At 44.4% G+C, this 16,009-nt stretch overlaps 1 protein-coding gene across 3 annotated transcripts in view; it reads left to right on the plus strand.

The window, feature by feature from the left end:
- Positions 1-16,009, plus strand: part of FRMD3 (FERM domain containing 3) — a 282,336-nt gene that overhangs the window by 227,516 nt on the left and 38,811 nt on the right. For all 3 annotated transcript variants that reach the window (XR_004177813.1, XM_003911851.4, XM_009189016.3), the window contains exons 11-12: positions 8,692-8,766; positions 9,060-9,128. Coding sequence is in view for 2 of the 3 variants with exons in the window: in XM_003911851.4 (XP_003911900.2) it covers positions 8,692-8,766; positions 9,060-9,128 (144 nt within the window). In the remaining variant the exon portion in view is untranslated. The remainder of the gene's footprint in view (positions 1-8,691; positions 8,767-9,059; positions 9,129-16,009) is intronic.

The following is a 16,009-nucleotide window of genomic DNA, read 5'->3' on the forward strand; positions in this document are numbered from 1 at the left end:
CAGTCTTTAGTTGGAGCCTTAGTGTTTTTTTATTTTGTTTTTAAAAAAATATTTTTAAAATGGAAATCTAATTTACATGCCATAAAATTTACCCTTTTAAAGTATACAGTTTTGTGGTTTTTAGTGTAATTCGCAAAGTGATATAGCCATTATCACTATCTAATTCCAGAATATTTTTATCCTTCACAAAATAAACCTTATGCCAATTAGCAGTCATTTCCCATTTCCTCCTCCACCCTGCCCCTGGCAACCACTAATCTACTTTCTGTTTTTATGGATTTACCTATTATAAACATTGTGTATAAGTGGAATCATAAACGATGTGGCCTTTTGTGCCTGTGTCACAGAATGTCTCCAAAGTTCACCCATATTGTAGCATGTCTCAGTACTTCATTCCTTTTTATGATTGAATGATACTGCATTGTTTCGATAGACCACATTTGGTTTATCCATTCATCAGTTGATGCTCACTGGGGTTGTTCCCTCTTTTTAGCTACTATGAGTAATGCTGCTACGAGCATTGGATATGAGTTTTTGCGTGGACAGTTCTCTTGGGCATATACCTAGAATGGAACTGCTGGATCATAGCGTAACCCTATATTTAGTTTTTAGAGGACCTGACACATGGTTTTCAGTGCCTAAGCTTTTGGAACTCTTCTGTTCTTTCTTGAATGAAACCATCTGTTTCCTGTCAAAGGATAACTTAGAGATGTTCAGTTGGTTATTTTCAGTGAATATTTTCTTGCATATGAGGGAATTAATAAATGGAGTGAAGAAACATGGCAAAAACAAAATCTATCATAACATAATTTTATTACAGAATTTTATATATCTGTACTGTGTATCTGTACTGGATCTGAGCTCTATTTTTTTAACCTGTATTCATTGTTTTTATTTAGGTTAAAGTCACGTAACATAAAATTAATTATTTTAAAGTGTACAGTTCAGTGGCAGAGTATGTTTAAAATGTTGTCCAACCATCATTTCTATCTATTTCCAAATATTTTCATCAATGCCAAAAGGAAGCTATATACTCACTGAGGAATCACTCTCGCTTGTTCCTTTCCCCAAGATTTCTTTTGGATTGTAGATTTTTGCATACCAGCATGTCAGTTCTGTAATTGATTTGAACTCTCTGAGGGCAGGAACTAGGTTCTGCTTGTCTTTTTCTTTCCTGAAGATCTCAGGCACTGAAAACATGTTTACTAGCTCAGATTGATAAGGCATGGTTCCTGTCCTCAGGAGATTGTTATTTCATGTAAGAGACCAAGAGGGAAATGAACAACAACAAAAAAAGCTGGAGAGGAATCCAGAGGAGAGGGTGAGTCTTGCCGCCAGGGGAGCTGGGAGGTAGAAGACCCTTTTAGGTGGGGGAAGGCCATCCCAGCTCTGGTAGGGGTACCACGGCAGGAACGTGGAGGATGCATTTTGCAAGACACGAGTGGCTACAAGGTTGGAGCAGAGGATAGATGAGGTAGAAAAAGAGGTGATCAGGGACCAGGAGGTCTTGGGGCCAGACACGGAGGGCTTGATCAGTGCAAAAGAGGCAACAGAGGTGCAATAGGTGTGGTTGATCATTCTTTACGTGCAGACAGGCCTATGGGAGGGGGTGATACAGGAGAACACCCAGCAGACAGGCCTTCCTTTGGAGCCACATGGCAAGTTTTGCTTGGAAGGACTTTGGCACAGCCTTGAAGATACTTTAGTGAAATCGCCGGGTCCATATCAAAGAATAACTTGGAGACATTCATTTGCTATTTCACGCACGTTATCATATGCAAGGAAGTCAGTTGGGAGACAGAGTTAAATAAAGGCAAAAACAAAATTGAGAGGAGAAAGGGAGAGGAAAACCCAGCAATCTGGGGAATGCGTTTTACACATTTTGGGGAAGCAGATTAGCTGGCAGCTAGTAAGGAAGGTATGCTGATAATTTTATCATGAACTAGGTAGGTCAACTTGGCATGTTGGAGAAGTCCCTTCCAGTCACTTGTGGATGCTTCGGAAGACTTGAAGGGTTTAGCTGTGGGCACAAGTGACAAACTGTATACAGTTGACCAGTCTTTGCATTGGAACTTTGGCTATAGTTAACCAAGCTACCCTCCTGTTATTCGACTTCTAAACCTGAATGTTTATAGCGATCTGAATTTGCCTGAACATTTTGTTCCTCCATTATCCCATAATCATCCTTGTTCCTGAGGAAGTAGGGGAAGTATCACTTGCTCTGGCCCAGCTGTGGGACCTTGGCCAGGTCACTTTATTGCTGTCTGGCCTCAGCCTCCTCACCTGTAGAATGAATGGGCCTGGGACTGAGCTGGGTGCATTTGCTTGCACCACTGGGGCATAGCGTAACGAGTGTGAGCTTTGGAAGTCAGTGGGCTTGGTTCTAAATCTTGACTCTGTCATTTATAGCAGTGTGGCCTGGAAAAAGGTTCTTAATTTCTTGGAGCCTCATCTTTATTTTTCATCTCTGAAATGAGACTGAATTACCTGCCTTGCTGTGTTCAGTTCTGCCAGGCATATGAACCATTGATAAACAGAAGCTGCTGCTCTATTACTGCCCCCTCTGCTAACGGTTAAAGTATTTTGAGCAGCAGTTGGATGAAGAGCTCACTCCTTTTCATTTGGAAGGCTCTGATTCTGGTAACCTCAGGGGTATGCCTGCTTCCTCCGCTGTGCCCACCCTTCCCTGGGCAGAGGTCCTGGCCCTGCTTCTAGATCTGTCCCGCTGGCCGTGCATTTTAATGGTTTCAGCTGGCAGAGCAAGGCCCTGATCTTGTTTCCTGGATGGTTTGTTCCTTCCATTTTTACTTCACCTGCACGGGAGCGGGGAGGCCCCCAGTGTGCTTTTAGGATGCAAATGCGCTTGCTGGTCGTCAGCTGGCCAATGGCCACAGATCTGTTTTGAAAGCCCTGGCTCTGAGATCTGCCTGGGAATGGAGCCCAGATGCAGAAACTCTGATGTTTTCCCGCCTACTCCAGACCCCAGGGGATCTCCAGCACAGACTTATTCACCATTGAAGAGCTTCCTTTATACTATGTGTGGTCTATCATGGTGCTGCCAGCCCCAGAGCTCACTGTTTCTGGATGCTGGTCCACTGAAAGCACACTGGATACATTGAGAGATTCAGGGGCTCACTGATGTTTTCATTCACAGCGTCTTTATCTCACACTTTTTGCTGTGTACTAGATACATGGTTGAGGCTGTATGACACTCTCTGTTCCCAATTTGTTTTGGAATGTGTGCAGGGGATAAAAGCAGTTCCTAGTACATTTCTTATTCAGAGTTTGGTGTACATTTTGTCAAAGGAACAGTATTATGCTTGGTAAGTAAGAACCCAGACTAGCTCCCTAAACAAGTGCCTCTCACACTTTAATGCACACATGAATGAGCTGGGGAGCTGGTTAAAATGTAGATTCTGATTCAAAAGGTCTGGGGTGGGCATGAGAGTCCATATTTTTAATAAATTCCAGGGGATACTGTGCTGTGGGTCTATAGACCACACTCCAAGTAATAAAGTTCTAAACCAGCATTTCTCAATCTTGGCTGCATTAATATCTCCTGGAGGAGCTTTTAAAAACTATTAATACCAGTGCTATGGGTCCCTGTATCCTACCCCAGACCCAGTTAGAGCAGAATCTGGGTCTTCATTAAAACTTGTGCACAAGCCTTTGTAGCAGCATTAGTCATAATAGCCAAAAAGTGGAAAAATCCAGTGTCCATCAACTGATGAATGGATAAACAAAACATGGTATATCCATACAATGGTATATTATTCAGCCATAAAAAGGAATGAAGAACTGATACTACAGCATGGCTGAGCCTTGGAAACAGTATGCCAAGTGAAAGAAACCATTTACAAAGCACCATATATTGCATGAGTCCATTGAAATAAAATATCTAAAATGGCAAATGTCTACAGATGGAAAGCAGATTAGCGGTTGCTTTGGCTGGGAGTAGGTGAGATGAGGAGGGTAATCAGGGAGTGACTGCCAATACCCATTGTGGTGACAGGGGGTTTCTTTTGGAGGTGATGAAAATGTTTTAGTATTAGATAGTGGTGATTGATTTTTGTAATCTCTTTTTTCAACTTCATGAATTATACTAAAACCCACCAAAGTATAAAATCTAAAAGGGTGAAATTTAAGGTATGTAAATTGTATCTCAACGAAGCTGTTATTTTGAGAAATCGGAGTCTGGAACGAGGCACCTAGGTATTGGCCGTGCTAAAAGTTTCCCAGTTGTTGCTAACGTGCCGTCGAGGGGTTAAAACATTGCTTTAGTTCAGTGACTCTCCCATCAGGTCCCTGAACCAGCATCATCACTCCCAGAAATTGTTGGAAATGCAGATTCTTGGGCTCTTCCCCAAATCTACTGAATCAGAGAGATGTGTTTTAAAAAGCCTTCCAGGTGATTTGTTGCTCACTAAAGTTTGAGAGCCAGTACGACTAGAGCATGATTTTTTTAAATACTGAAATCAGACAGACTTGGATTTATAGCCTGGTTCCAGCAGCTTCTATCATGGAACCATGTAAAGTGATGAAACCTCTCTGTGCCTTATTTTCCTTATGTGAAAATGCGGATTCCTTCCTTCTAGCAGAGAGCCATGAGGATAAAGGAATTGTTTATTAAAGGTGCTTTGGAGGGGGTATTGCCCATATTAAAGGCTCAGTAGTAAATGCTGTTATTGTTATGGTTACTCCAGGAGCTCTAAATTATGACATCAATGGGAAATTGTGTTGTTAATTCTAGAGGTGGCCTCTTGGAGCACCACCCAATGTCCGCCCAGTACCTATCCTGACCTTCATCCAGGCCCCTGGAATAGCAGGTTTCGGAGGAGAAATTGCAGGCTGGGGAGAGGGGAGATGTGCTCCTGCAGAGATGAACTGGATTTCTTTGTGAAGTCAGATGTTTGAGCACAGTCATACTTATTATGTTGGGACTTTGATGGGGAGCTGGAGATTGAAATGGGAGAGGGCAGGTGGAAAGGAAGGCAGAAGGCCATAGGAGAGCGAATTGCGGTTCCAATGAGGCTGTGAATTCATTGCTTTCTGTGGGAAGAATACTCTTCCCTGGGCTTGCTGTGGATGGGAGAGTCTGGTAAACAGAGTGCTTGGAACATTTTGGCTAGAGTTAGAGCTTTGATTTGCTTTCAGAGTGTTTAACATGGTTTTCTGGAACCACCATAGTTTAGAGGATTGGCTTTGGTAGCTTCATAGTGAGAAGGTGATGAAGGGGTTTGAGACTGATATTAGGGAGGGAGGAAGGTGGGAAGGAAGGAGGGAGGAAAGCTATTATATAATGAGCGGGTATGATGCTAGGAGCTTTCAAATCATTTACTCTTGTGTAACCCTCCTGAGAGTACCATGAAATATTATAACACCCTCCCCCTTTAATAATATGTAGAGAAACCGAGGCTCAGCAAAGCCACACGGCATGACCAAGGGCACAGAACCAGATGTGAGTAGGAATCTGGACCACTGTTCTTTCAGGTGAAATGTCACCTCTTGGGTCATCCTAGGAGAATTTGGGGGCATAGAGGTTCTCAAATGTAAGTGGACTTCTTGGAATCCCCTTAGGGTGCTTGGTTAAAGTCGAGCCCCTCTTCAGACCCACTGAATCAGAATCTCTCATGATAAAGCCTGAGAATCTGTGTTTTTTATACCTATTCCAGGTGTCTGATGCCCAGCCAGGTTTGGGAACTGGTACTCCGGATTCATGTACTTTAACGCGGCCACCATTCTCTCTCCTCTGTCCATTGCCCTCCCGCCTACAGCCTTGTTTCCCAATTCCCAGTGTGTGGGTGTCATTTGAGCTCTCAGAATAAACTCCCTGTTTACGTTCCATTAAAAATCTCAACTGAAACGCTCTGGGAGTTCACCTGGATATGTGAGAGGGCAGGGGATTCGTGGGAATGCGCTCGTGCAACTGTCTCTGAGCAAATCAGATCATCTGCAGCTACTCCTCCAGGGGAACCCGCTGCCAGAGAGAAGTGCAGTCTTTTCTCTCCGCTCATCCTGAGCAGACAGCTACTGGCCTTCTTTGTGAGATGTATCTTTTGACCTGCTTCTTTTGAGTCACTTTGAGGGTTTTTGGGAAGGAGTGCTGAGACTGAGACTTCCCTCTAAGAGGCCAGTCTGGGTTGGAGCGGATGGATGATAGTGGCTTCCTCCTGGGGCCTGGAAGGGCCAGAGCTGAGGCCAGACTAGTGAAAAAGAGCCACCGCCTCTGCCCTGCATGCCCTGAGTGGCCAGGAAGTTGACTCACGTCTGTGCTGGCTTCACTGGCTTCACGTGTCGCTTCTGTAGAATGGGCAAAGTGTTGAGTTCGAATTTTAAAAACTCAATTAAGAAACTCAGTCTTTTTTTTTTTTTTTGGCTGACCACTGTGTCACAAGGATCTTTAGGAACCTGGAATAAAACAAAACAAAACAAAAACAATAAAAAACTCAAAGCTTCTTTAAAGCTTTCTCTTCTCCTTACCTCTGAGGACTTGAGAGCAACCATGCCAAAAAGATGGAGAGAGGGCAGAGGTGATCGTCCTTTTCTCTTCTCAGGCTTCAGTAGATAAAGAGTCAGGCCCACAGCTCTGTAGGGCCGGTGGGGAGTTTTAGGGGGTGCAGATGGGCCCAGAGCAGGCATGTCCTCATAGGAGGAGGAGGAGGGCACGGCTGGGACCACCTCAAGGCGTCTTGCTGGGGGTTTCTAGCCTCGTGAGTGGGTGTGGTCTGGAAGGAAGCTCCAGCCAGCACACTGGCTCTCATGTGCCCCGGTGTGTCCTCAGAGGTCCCGCACCGTTTTCTCTGGGCCCTGCCCTGACAGGATGCCCCTGCCAAGGCCTGTGCCCTCCCCTGCCCATCTCACTCTCCCTGATTAATATTTGTGGCCAGTGCCCTTCTGTGTCATCTTGGGCTGTTTACACAGGTGGGTGGGAAGGGGCTTCTTTGCAGAAGATTGTTCCTATGGCTTTCAGTTGTTCTGTCGATAAAGACCAAGATCCTTAACAAGGGCCGCTTAAGGTCCGGTCCTGGGAAGTTGGATTCTCGCTCTCTGTCCAAGTTTCCCTTGTTCTACTTTGTACATCTGCACATTCACTTTTCTTTATTAGGAAAAGAAAAAAAAAATGTGTGTGTGAAGTAATAATAACATCGGAAAATGCACATTGAGTCTTTTTAAAATGTGTTTTGTTTATTTTTTTTAAATTTCAGTACGTTTTGGGGTATAAGTGGATTTTGATTACATGGATGAATTATATTGTGGTGAATTCTGAGATTTTGGAGCACCTGTCGATTAGTGTACATTGCACCTAATGTGTAGTTTTTATCCCTGGCCCCTACTACCCTACCCCTTCTGAGGCTATAAAGTCCCTTATATCACTCTATATGCCTTTGCGTATGCATAGCCTAGCTCCCACTTAGAAGTGAGAACATAGAATTTTTGGTTTTCCATTCCTGAGTTGCTTCACTTAGAATAATTGAGTCTTTTTAGTTCTCCAGATGTTTAGGCTGATGGCTTTTGTGCCCGCTGGCCCTCTGCTGGGTATATCCACCACCACTTATCACTGGGCCCTGGTTAACACCTTCCAGCCCCTGGATCTCAGCTCAGATGTCCCTTCCTCAGGGCACCTTCTCTGGCCCCCAGGCTAGATCAGCCACGTGTCTTTCCTGTACTTACCTTGCTGTGTGGAGCAGGGTTGGCACTCAGTTAATAATTGCTGAGTGAATAAAGGAAGCTTCAAGAGGCTCAACGGTGGGGATCACTGCACTGAAACTTCCCTGGCTCTGTACATGTTTTTGCTCAGGATGCTACAGATCGTATTGATTTTGTCTGTGTGTGTTTAAGATTTTGTGACTATCAATATTTTAAATGATGCTGAACTCTCTGAGGCCTGTTCTTTCTAACTTGTTGGATTTAATTGTACAAGGCTTAACGTGAGTGTTGTAGAGCCATCCTCAGCTGTCACAGTAATTTAGTGCCCTGTGTGCAGCCTCCCAGCAGCCCAGGCTCTAGACTGCTTTTCAGAGTGTTGTTGTTTTGTTCTTATTTACGAGTCGGGCTCAGAGGTGCTGAATCAGTTCTTGGCTGGGCAACTTCTGCCTCGTGTATCTTAGTCATCTATCACTGTGGGTTCTTTTAAAGGGCACTGGGTCATGGTGACACAGAAGCCAGTGACCATTCCCATGGGGATGCAGGACCCTTGTTCCCTCACTTGGGCAATGCACAATGAGTTCTTCGTGGCATAGTCAGTGACCTCCGTTGCCAGGAAGCTGTTTGCTGCTGCACTGTGGATAGAAGAATAGGCAGCAAAGTGCCCTAATAACCATGAACTTACTGATGCCATGTCACTAAATTCCCTGTTCTCCATCTCTTCAGATAGCAAGTGGGAGACAATTCCTTCTGATCATCAGTGCCCAGTCCTTTTTGCAGGTTGTGACCCACTAATGAATTATGAAACCCAGTATGTGGGTCTTGAATTTAAAAAGAATGAAAGGAAATAGCATAGAAAATATTAGAATCCTATACACTTAGTGAAAGTAACTATTCTTTTGTGAAGCTTTTCTTTTAGTCTGTGTGTGCACATGGTTAATTACATTTCTTTCTTGCAGCAAAAATACCCCATCGCCACACCTCTCTAGTATGTTGTAAGTGGACTTTCCAATGTCCTTACCACCTATACTTTGCTTTTTCTTAAAGGTATGCAAAATCCAGTCAGATCAAGACTGTATCAAGCAGCAAGATATTTTTTAAAGGAAGTAGATTTCGATATAGGTGGGTACCAATGGTTCCATTTCAGTGATGGGGTAGGGATGGGGCAGCTACGTAAATTTCAAAATTTTGCTTGCAAGTAAGTGGCCTTTGGCTTTTGCCTGTGTTTGAGTCTTCCATTTTCACTCCATTGCTCTTATGCTCACAGGGCACCCTCAAACTCTACTGTAATTTCTCCCCTCATGAATGCTATAGCTGGGCCAGACCCCTGCGAAGTTAACAGAAAGACACTTGTGCATACCTCTCCCATTCTTTCTGAGTATGTGTACATACACATGTGTTTCTGTCTTTTGCAGTGGGAAAGTTGCCAAAGAGGTGGTGGAGGCAAGTTCCAAGATCCAGAGGGAGCCTCCTGAGGTGCACAGGTGAGTGGATGATCATTGCGGGTTCCAAGTGGCTTTAAAAGCTGACTTTTCCAAATTCCCTATAACATCCCTTTGCATAGTGACATACGGCATTAAAGAAGGACATTCTCACTTCCTTAGACATCGCACTCAGACAGATTTGGCTGGGCCATGGCATGAGCACAGCTGGGCTCCACTTTGAGTTATGTGCTCTCTGGGGAGTCATTGATTAGGTCTGGAGTGTCACCTGAACAAGCAGGATGCTGGGCCATCGCCTGGCCAAACTCTGTCATCTCATCCTCTTAGAAGTTCTCTGTTCCTACCTGCATTCATCATATTTGACTGGTTCCTATTGGCCTGAATCCAGGCTTACCTTTCGTGGGACTGTTACTCTCTAGAGCCATGCAGGGGAAGAAGGACTTAGTCATTGTTGGCTCAAGAGTACACATCTCCATTAAGGTGACGATATGCAGTCATTCTTAAGAATTAAATATTTTCTTGCCATGTTGGACTTCCCACTACCACAATTTACACAAATCATTGTCCATCCTAAACCTCAAATATGCTGCATATCTAAAGCTGAACATTCTCATCATGATGCCTCCCACTTTTTAAGGAAAGATCACTATGAGCTAAATTATTTAGGAAAGTCCCCCATACAGTGGTTTGCACCTGCCCTTTCTTCCCCATCTTTGAAACCCAGAGGTATTTCCTTTATGCTTGGGTTTTCCCAGTTTCCTCCATTTCCAGGGTGACTAAGTGAGCTGGGTGCCTCTCCACCCTGTCTCTTGGGGTTGTTGGGCAGGAGGAGGCTGTGGCCCCACAGAAGTGTGGCTAAGTCAGCCTGGAGAAGCATCCAGATGTTACTTCTCTCCCACACTGGGGAGCAGAAGTGCAGTTGACACGATATCCCATGTAGACATGTACAGAAGAAAATTTGTTTCTGCTTTGGGGTGACCTGGTGAGAAGGTGTAATGTGAAAGTCTGCAAAACCAGGCTATTGCACTGTAAGAAGCAGAAGACTACAGGATTAGAGAAGCTGGAGCACCTTGGCTGCAGGCACGTCTGTGCAGATCCTGAGAGTCTTGCAGCCTACCCACCAATGAGAAAAATCTTTATGGTTCCCTCCTCTTCCCCGAGTTGTAGTTATTCAATGCAGCAGAAATGAAGAGGAAATGCTAAAATATATCATTTCTTTCCTTTCAGAATCTTTGAACTGGAAATGACCTCAGGGATTGCCTGGTTTGATGCTTCTGTTTTGTAGACAAAGAAACTTGAGTCTCAGACAGGTTAAGTCTTTTATCCAAGGTCCTGACTTTCTTTGATGGCAGACCTAAGCCTAGAACCCCAGTGTCCTGCTTCTGTGTTCTCAGCTCTTTTCTCTGTAGCACCCTGAGAGCACCTGGCATTTTCTTAGAAGCTGGTGGTGGAGGCAGAACTACCCCCAAGTGGCTCAGCATGAATTTTATTCTTTCAGGTTGAAGCTCAAATATTTGATCTTAAATACTTGATGCTGAGGGAGTTCGCCTGGTAGCACAAAACAGGAAACTTTGTTTTTACAATATACTTTCAGAAAAACATATTCCAAAAGATAAGGCTTTTTGAGTCTCAAAGTTACCATCTTTGGATGGTTAATGAGGTCAATAAATAATTTTTTAAATACTTCTCTTGTAAATTTTGGTTTGAATAATTTATGGAAACCAAGGCTTTCTAGCTCAGGGTTTCTCAAATTGTAACTTGCACAGGGAGCACCTTGGGATTCTGTTAAAATCAGATTCTGATTCAAGAAGCCTGGAGTGATGCTTGAGAGTCTGCATTTCTAACATGTTCTCAGATGATGGCCATGCAGCTGGTCCATGGGCCACACTTTGAGTAGCCAGGCTCTTGGTATCAGGTGGTGGAAGGGTGAATGGAGCAGGCTTGCTGGAGTGAAGCACTTTTCTTGGAGTGGACTGAAACCCAGAGTGCGAGGAAAGTGGATACACACTGAGGCATCCACCAAATCATAGTTTCCCTTTTCTGGAATCTTCTAAAATCTCCCAACAAGGACCTAGGGGCCCTTGAGACCTGCTTTGCATGCTCTTTCTCTTCCATCTCCTCCTGGGCATATGAAAGACTGTTGAGTTCACATCCTTAGGATGCCTCTGTGGTTCTTTGCAGCATCTCGCAAATCTCTGACAACACCAGGAAGAATTTGATTAATGTAATGCTACAAAGCAAGCTCTGGGAAGAAAGGACCGTGTCTATCTTGGTCATCTCCATGTCCCCCAGCACCTAACACAGTGCTTGACACATAGTAGAGGTCAATATATAGCTGTTGAATGAATACATGAACTAGGAGTATGGGATGACAGCTGCACCTGTCATTTTCTTTGATATGAGATCTGTCCAAGGTGCTGCCCCGGGGACCTCAACCTCCCCAGAGACAGCACTGTGGTCAGAGCCATAGTGATGTGTGAAACCTTCATGCAGGCAACTCCTCCTTCCATCCCAGTAGCTGGTTGTGTGGTAGGAAGTTGTTGCTCTGGGAAAATTGTTTGGTTTTCCAATTATTTTGGCTTCTTTGAAGTTGCTGTCAAAAGTGAGAATGTAGTAATAAGCTCTCCTTCCCTTGTGGTGGGTGTTCAGAGGTGATAGTCTAGAATGGTGGTGATAAGGCTTTAATTAGCGAATTTTCTTCACATTCTGAGATTCTACTCTTCAAATAATGCCAAGTTCACAGACTCCTACGTCTGCTGAGGTGTGTGTGTTTATGTGGAGAAACAGAAGCAGACTGAGAACACTTTCTTGGAATTTTTCTTTTTCTTCAAAAAGAGGAGCAGAAGCTAACTCTGATGTTATCTTGCTGATCGTCATTGATGAAAACCCTCTGAACTGACCACTGGGTGACAATCATCTGCTCATTCCAGAGGCCCATTGAGGCAGAGGGCTGTAGTTTGGTGAGCCCAGGGCTGGTTGTGTGAGCCACCTGGGCATAGCAGCCACCACAGCAGACACTCTGAGGCAGCATTTGTACCTGACACAAGCACCTGTGTAGGGGTCACGAGTGGGCTCTGATCTTAGCTGTGTTGTTTGCCAGCTGTATGGCCTTGGGTAAATCACTTCTCAGATCATCAGCTTGCTCATCTATAAAATGAGATTTACAACATCACTCTGCCCAACTTCTAGGCTCTGTTATGAGTATTAAAATAAAGTGCTTTAAAAATTCTAAAGTGCCATAGAAATATGAGGTGGTGATAATATTACTACCATCTCTCATCCAAAAATGAAAAACTGGAATATGACAGATACATTTACATTAAAATCCCTCCAGGTGGAGTTTTTAGAGGCTGGCACTACTTCTTTTAATTTCAAGGAGGGATATAGGAACTCCAGGAGTCTCACTTTAGTCACAATTTTATGCTACCATTTTTGAGTCTTGACTCTGCCCGTATAAGCAATTTTTAGTTGAGTTACATAATGTCAGTTTCCTCACCTGTAAATATGGTATTTTTCTTGCCCATCTTACAAGCACAAAGAGAAAAACAAATGGGATAAAGTATATTCAAACCACATTTGCCAGTATTAGAATATAATTGTAGTTCCCAAAGGAAACCTTTCTACTTCAACAGAGTTCTTAATGACAACTTCATTTGGAGACCATTCTATGCTGGGAGTACATGCATGAGTGGGCTGCAAAGTGGGCAAGACATTTTTGCAGAGTCATCTGATAGATGGATTCTGAGATTGGAGAAACATGGTACGTATCCTAGCCTGGCCTAGGGGGACCTCAGGCATAAACACAGTTACCTCAGGAGTTCAGGTGGAAGGGCAGAGTGGAAGCCGACTGGGACATCTCCACATACTTAAGAAAGTGCCTGACACAGTGGGACCTCATGTAGCCAGAAACAGGAGGACAGTAGGGGTAGCAAGCAGAATCTCCTTTGGGACATTGCAGGCCAAATCACACAGAAAGGCAGTGTGGAGCACAGCAAAAGCCTTGGACCAGGAATCGGATTATCTGCCTTTGAGCTTTGAGTCCTAAGTTTGCCCATATAAGCGTCTTTAGTCACATTACCTAAGCTCTCTCTCAGTTTTCTCATCTGCAAATATGATATTTACCATGCCCGTCTTATAGGCAAGACACACTGAGAGAAAAAGATGAGGTAATATTTATACAAACCACTTTGCAAATGAAAAGAAGATGGCCACTCAAATTTGGATATTATATTTGTCATTAGTTCAATTGTGCTGGTGGGCTTTTGCTTTAAATGAAACCATGGTCAGTTGGCACTTTTAAAAAGGTTTAGAGAGAGAATTAAGTAAGAAGTTGTGATCTTTAGTTTCAAGGAGTTGGTAGATTCATTAGTCCAGTTGGGTTGCTATAACAAAATACCATAGACCGGGTGGCTTATAGGCCACAGAAATTTATTTATTACAGTTTTAGAGGCTGGGAAGTCCAAGATCAAGACATCAGCAGATTCAGCATGTGGCAAACGCCTGCTTCCTTATAGATGGTGCCTTCTTGCTGTGTCCTCCCATGGCAGAAGGGGCAAACAAGCTCTCTCAGACCTCTTTTATAAGGATACTAATTCTATTAATCTGATCATGACCTAATCACCTCCTAAAGGCCCCACCTCTTAATACCGTTACATTGGAGATTAGGTTTCAACAAATGAATTTTAAGGGAACACAGACATTCAGGCCATCACCACAGGGAAAGGTGGGAGACTTGGCACGTTGTTTTCTAATTTTGCTGACTCTTTCCCCGAGGCTGTCAATATGTCTGACACTGGGCTTGGAGCCCTGGATTTTTTTTGTGCTCCAGGGAAATCTCTAGTTGTATCCACCTTTGAGTTTATCTGAGTCTTATACATATCAGGGAAGAAATGTTCTTCTCTGAGTCGTATTATTGGAGAGTCCCGGGGTTGTAATCCACTGCAGGAGTCACCTGGTCTAATACAAGGCATGCCCTGTGTGCCCCTGTCCCTGGCTGTAGGCCTCTGCTACAACAGAGCAACAGGAGCCCGTGAATGTAGGGGCCGAGCTGGCATCCTCTTAGCCATCCAATGCCAATGCAGGCTCATACCTGGGATATCAGCCTGGTGAACCCAGGCTGTCTTAGAGCTATGCAATTGTCTGGACAGTTCAATGTTGTGGGGTGGGGGCAGAAAGATGCTTGGTATCTCCAGCTGAAGAATGTTGGAAGGAGGTCTGATGGGGAGCAAAATAAGCTCATAAAGGCTCACTGAGGGTGCATCGTTGTAGCGTAAGCAGTGATTCCTGGGGATAGGAACAGCAGCCAGCCCAGCTGGCATGGACGGTCAGAGGTGGAGTAGAGCAATTCAGAATTGCATGTGCAAGAATGGATGGATGGGCTTTTCAGAGGTCAGAAAGCTACACAGTCCACACGGGAATGACAGTATGTTGTACTTTGCAGAGCTAGAATCATAGTCATGAGTGGCCATGGCCAGAATAAATCCCAGGAGAGCTCAAAAGCTGAGAACCCTTCACAATAGAAGAAGAAACTGCACATGGCAAATTTTAATCCCTCCCTTTCTCCCTCCCTCCTTTCCTTCCTTCTGTAAAGACTTCTCTATCTACGATTCTTTCCCTGTAAAAAGCACTGTGCTCACCAGAATATGCTGCAGGCCTCGCCTCCCTTGGGAGGTCACTCCTGGCTCTCTCTTCACTCACACAGGAGTAGGTGCCCCTCCTTCGTGCTCCCGTGGGACCCTGGCCATCAGTCACCTTCATGAGAGGCATGGTGTTCCAGCTGTGACTATAGCACATTAAGGAGTCATGAGGCTGGGCATGGTGGCTCATGCCCGTAATCCCAGCACTTTGGGAGGCTAAGGTGGGCGATCGCCTTAAGTCAGGAGTCCGAGACCAGCCTGGCCAACATGGTGAAACCCTGTCTCTACTAAAAATACAAAAATTAGTTGGGCATGGTGGTGGGTGCCTGTAATCTCAGCTACTCGGGAGACTGAGGCAGGAGAATCGCTTGAACCCGGGAGGCGGAGGTTGTAGTGAGCTGAGATCGTGCCATTGCACTCCAGCCTGGGTGACAGAGTGAGACTTTGTCTCAAAAAAAAAAAAAAAAAAAAAAGGTTGGAGGTAGTTATGAAATAAAGTAGTGATCAAGACCAGGACTTAAAATGAAGTAGAATTTTTAATAATAGTGGATTATACATAGATATGTAACTATTGTTCCAAAAACATTAATTTCAGTTGTGCTTCTTCCTACATGTGTTTGGGTACAGGGAGATTATATAAAATGTGTTTCTTGGGGCTGGGTGCGGTGGCTCGTGCCTGTAATCCCAGCACTTTGGGAGGCTGAGACAGGCGGATAACGAGGTCAGAAGATGGAGACCATCCTGGTTAACACAGTGAACCCCATCTCTACTAAAAATACAAAAATTTAGCCAGGTGTGGTGGCACACACCTGTAGTCCCAGCTACTCGGGAAGCTGAGGCAGGAGAATTGCTTGAACCCAGGAGGCGGAGGTTGCAGTGAGCTGAGATCGTGCCACTGCACTCCAGCCTGGGTGACAGAGTGAGACTCTGTCTCAAAAAAAAAAAAAAAAGTATTTATTAATGTAGGTCTCAGACCAGAAAGCTTAAAATTTATGGTTCTAGACAGTGAATTACTTAAGGTGAGGACTGCAGTTATCTAGAACAAAGCAGAATGTCCAATACGCATATATCAGCTGCAGAGTAAATGGCTATAAAATGAAATAATGAAGAAAAGGACTCCATGGCTAAGCAAGTCCTCATAAATTTCTTTTCTAGCCCATGCCAGCCATGGGAGCTTTTAATTCAAGATGCTAGCAGGCATCTTGCTCTTCCCCACTCCTTTTGCCCAACAGAAACACTCAGGCTAGAAGTTAGTCTTGTCAGCCGGTCTAGGGAACACTCTGACCA

Source organism: Papio anubis, chromosome 13 (genome assembly GCF_008728515.1).
Source record: "Papio anubis isolate 15944 chromosome 13, Panubis1.0, whole genome shotgun sequence".
Classification (NCBI taxonomy): domain Eukaryota; kingdom Metazoa; phylum Chordata; class Mammalia; order Primates; family Cercopithecidae; genus Papio; species Papio anubis.